Genomic DNA, 4,792 nt, shown 5'->3' on the forward strand with positions numbered 1-4,792 from the left:
GCAATATTTTCATGATCTTCAAGGAAACAACAAACGATAGCTCTTTCAACACGTGAAGCGGAATATATAGCCGCAGCAGCGTGCATTTGCCAAGTAATATGGTTAAAGAATATTTTGAACGAGCTAAACTTGATACAAGAAGAACCAACTACAATTTATGTCGACAACAAGTCTACAATTTCTCTTGCAAAGAATCCAGTTTCCAATAGCCGAAGCAAACATATCGATACAAAGTATCATTTTATACGAGAGTAGATAAAGACAAAAATGTTGAGCTAATCTATTGTAGAACTAAAGATCAATTAACATACATTTTCATGAAACCATTAAGAGCAGATATCGACTCAAAGAAAAGCTTGGAATGAACAATAGGTTTGCAGGAGTGTTAGAATTCATACCAGATTTAGAATTTGATGTCGGCATACCTAGAAGTACTTGGTAATTAAGCAATTTGAAATCGTGGAAACAATTTGATGATTTTGCAAGGCACAAGGTAGCAGTTTAAACGTGGCATATGAAAGATTAAGATTAAGGCGGCAAAGCTTAACGTGGCAAATGGAAAATGAATTAAAGAGTCGGCAGCGACAAAACTTGGCAGCAGCACATGCAAAGCTTATCAACTAAATTGTAAAATTGAAGTAATCTTATCAACTAAATTGCAAAATTGAAGTAAAGCACGGCATTGGAAATGCATCATACTTAGGCGGTTAAATTGCCTATAAAAAGGCCTTGATAGTTTTAGTTTATATAATTGAATGTGAGTGAAAGTGAGAAGAAAAAATACAAGGGATAGTTTAGCAAAGTCTGTGATAACGGGTTGTGTTTGTAAATTAGCCTCAATTAGTTTTTGTATCATATTTATATTTAGTTCCTATTAATAATAGTGTGAATTATAAATTATTGAGTGTCTATTTGCGCTTCCAAAAAATTCTAATTCAATCATTAAAATTTTAACTAATTATTAACAACATAATGTTTTTAAAATTTCTCAAAAAAAAAAAAGTTGAAAATCATTCATCAATGTATAAACGTAAATATGAACCTAGAAATAATGAAGACACAATAATTGTGGAAAATCATTGATGACAAAAATAACTAGAATAATAAATAAATAAAAACATAATAATCTTATTCTACTAAATTAATGGTTCACAATACATTTATGTGGGAAATTGTACATATCATTTTATATGGTTGTGGTTGAAGCCTTTCGAGCAAGAATGATCCAACAAAACACACGATACAAGATAAAGAAACCACACATGATACCAACATTCATCCACCTTGAATCCTCATCAAGCCCCCTGCTCTTAAGAACGTCGTTCCCCGTCATCAAACATCCCGAAACTCCCCTCGAAAAGCACTCATTTCTCATCCCCCAATACTCATTCGTCAGCAACGCATCCAATGGATACCTGTACAGCGACACATAGTACATGAAAAGCCAGTACTTTGGGATGTTATCTTTGGGGATGAAATAGCCCGAGAAGAGGAAAAACGATCCCAGAACCGTGCAAATGAGTGAGTTCCCGGATATGAAATCCGGAGAGATCGCGCTGAGGAAGAGTACGAGAGAGCTGGCCATCAGGATTATGAGCCAGACAATGAATGTGAAGAACGCGAAAGCTGAAACTGAAGGGTTGAGGCCTACGATCCAATACACCGGGATCGAGAAAAGGATCGAGACGACGAACAAGAATGGCATGAAGACGATGGTGTTGGCGATCATGTAGGAGGAGATTTTGTAGGCTCCCCTTGAGGCTTCTTTCATTAGTACTCGACGTTCTTGGAGGTATATTGGGAGTGCTTCGACTGTGGACGAAAGGAGGAAGCTTAGACTAAATGCGAATAAGCCTAATCTTTCGGTGATCCCTTCTTCGTCTAGCTGTACTTTTATGTAGACGCTTCCTAATCCGAATCCACCCACGATTGCTTGCATTGTTCTTGCTAAGAACAGCTGCTTTGTTCTGTATATGATCTTCCAGAATCTGGAGCAAAGAAACATGATTTCGAGCATGTTTGATGAGAAGCAAAAGCTTGTCATTCGTTTGTCATCGTTGTCTCCGTCGTGTTGTCGGATTCTGTTGCATTCTTCGTCGGACCATACGTAGGATTCCTTGTCTTGTACAACAGAGAATTTGGAGCTCGATGCTTCGAGTGCAGGCATGATTTCCATTGCAAACTCTAGAGCATTCAATTGAATCGGGATTTGAAATCCTATTCTCTGTATGTTTTCCTCTAGCAACTCGAGACTACCGTTATGAACAAGGGATCCACGAGAAAGAACCAAGAACTTGGAAATGAATCCGAGGATTCTATAGCTCGGTTGATGGATCGAAAGTAGAACCGTTCTTCCCCTAGTTCTGGCCATGGAAGCAAGAAGTTCGATCACCTGCAGAGCCGAAGAACTATCGAGGCCAGAAGTTGGTTCATCGAGGAGTAAAATCGGAGGATCGTGGATCATATCGACACCGATCGAAACCCTTTTTCGTTCTCCGCCCGAAATCCCTCTATGTTCATGATCTCCAACAAAACTATCCCCAACATGTAAAAGGCCAAGCTCTTGCATCAAGCTCTCAACCCTTTCTTCCTTCTCTTTCGAGCTCATCTCTTTGAGCCTGAACTTGGCACTGAATGTCAACGTTTCTCTTACAGTGAGTACAGGAAGCAAATCATCCTCTTGTGCCACAAATCCACATATCTTCCTCAGCTGAGCCGGACTGGTCATCAAATGATCATCAATGGAGATGCTACACGGATCAAAATCCCTGTCATTTACCCTCCCTGATATTATTCTAAGAAGACTCGATTTCCCGGTGCCACTCGGACCGACGATGCCGACAATCTCGGAGCTTCTCGCGACGAATCCGACCGATTTAAGTACCTCGACAGGCTTAGGCCTCTTTCGCACCAAGTGAAAGAACGAAAAAGGGATCGATCCTTTGAAGTGAATTGTATAGGAAAGGTTTCTCACTGTTAGTTTGTGTGAAGCTTTTGAATGTGATGGTGGTGGTGGTGAGTGGTAAGAAGAAGAGGAAGGGCTGGTGGATCCTTCAGGAGAATTGGAAGTTGAGAAGAGAACAACGGAGTCGTGCTCGCCATTGATGCTGCGTTTGGAGTGGAAGCAAGTCGCCATTGTTGGAGCTAGAGCTTGAGCATTGGCTGCATTTTGTTGAAGGAGAATTAGTAGAATTGGAGGTTGGAACAACCAAGTTTAATTGTAGGACAAGTTTTTATCTAATGCTGGTGAATTGACGCTGAAATATCTATCTGCCTGTGTTGGGTGAACCGATAAGCTGACTTTCAACATTTATCTGGTCAAATTTTATAAAAAGGTCATGTAGTATACATTTTCTTTGAATTTAGTCCCTGTATTAAAAATTGATTTTTTCATTAACTCTATCAAATAATTTGACGTGACTTGTTATTTTTAAAACATCCGAATATATATTTCAGAAAATTTGAAAATATATTTGGAATAGTCCTTTAAGTTGGATAAATAGTAGTATAAAATTTTCTTTTCTAGTTTTTTTAATTAGTAAATATTCTCTAGATCATATAAAAATGTTAGTGTGTATATATCATGTCATCATATGTTTTAGAAAAAGTCACGTCAAATTAATTTATAGGATTAGCATGAAAGAAAAATCAAATTATAATAGAAAAATTAAACCCATAAAAGAGAAACATAGTATAGAGACCTAAAATGTGTAATTTGGCCCGTAGTATAGGGACTTCTAGATAATTTGACCATATTTATACAAAAATTGATTAATATGGTTCCTTGAGGATATTTAACATTCCATTCCAGTCCATAAGTGTCGTTTTAGTGAAGGTGTTCCATTCCACATATGGATTGCCAAACTTAATCTAAGTTTTACCTAAACGATGCTTGCAACAGTCTCAAAAGCAGGTTTGAAAAATTGTGCACATGTATTAACAAAACTAACACATTTTTAAACTATTATGAAAATAATTATTTATCCGTAATTATGATGGTCTAATGTGATATTCTAGTTTCGTTAAATTTTATAGACCGAGTTTAAATGTTATAAAAGGTCATATAACAAAAGTTTAAGAGTTAAAATAATTGATTACTCTCCGTCTCATTCATTTTTATTGTCCATTGTTGACTTTTCACGTAGTTTTAAGAAAAAAAATATTTATGTAAGATGTGTTATAAAAAAATAAAATGACAATTTTATTCTTGAAAAGTTAAAAGAAATGTATTTAGTAAAAGTTGTTATTCTTTCAAAAAGACAATTTAGTGGAACAATTTTAAAATACAAAAGGGACATTTTTATAGGATAAAAGGAATAATAAAGTTAGAATGAAAAATATTATTTTATTTTTAAATATGTTTTAAAATCATTTAAATTCCTAAAGATCTAGTAATATGATTAACATTTTCAAATGATTTATGTCCAGAATCTTATTTAATTATTGACAACGCACATACTCTATAAATACAGCCGTTGCTTGAATCTAAGACATCCAAAAATAACATCGCCTTCGTTCACCACTAAAATCACTTTATAAATTCATGCATTTGATGTGTTTTATTACATTCTATCATTATTTTTCCCATATTGTATGTTATACACTAATTTATGTTTTATATTATGTTCAATGCATATAATTGTAGTTTAATATCTGGAAGATTACATAAAAAAGTGTGCTCTAAAAACCCCAGTAGTTTTCCATATTACCTAGTCAAAGGCCATTTAGGGGCAGTCCGCATTATTTTGTTCCGGAGAAGGGGAAAAGAAAAGAAAATACTGTACAAAGCGGG

General features: G+C 35.6%; 1 protein-coding gene across 1 annotated transcript; it reads right to left on the minus strand.

Annotated features, from left to right (window-relative positions):
• Window positions 1-1,186: 1,186 nt before the first annotated feature.
• LOC120142248 (ABC transporter G family member 23-like) lies at window positions 1,187-3,200 on the minus strand. Its single transcript, XM_039156999.1, has one exon. The coding sequence runs from the start codon at window positions 3,134-3,136 to the stop codon at window positions 1,187-1,189; it is 1,950 nt and encodes a 649-aa protein (XP_039012930.1). The 5' UTR covers window positions 3,137-3,200.
• Window positions 3,201-4,792: the final 1,592 nt, after the last annotated feature.

Source organism: Hibiscus syriacus, unplaced genomic scaffold (assembly GCF_006381635.1).
Source record: "Hibiscus syriacus cultivar Baekdansim isolate YM2019G1 unplaced genomic scaffold, ASM638163v2 tig00110819_pilon, whole genome shotgun sequence".
Lineage (NCBI taxonomy): Eukaryota > Viridiplantae > Streptophyta > Magnoliopsida > Malvales > Malvaceae > Hibiscus > Hibiscus syriacus.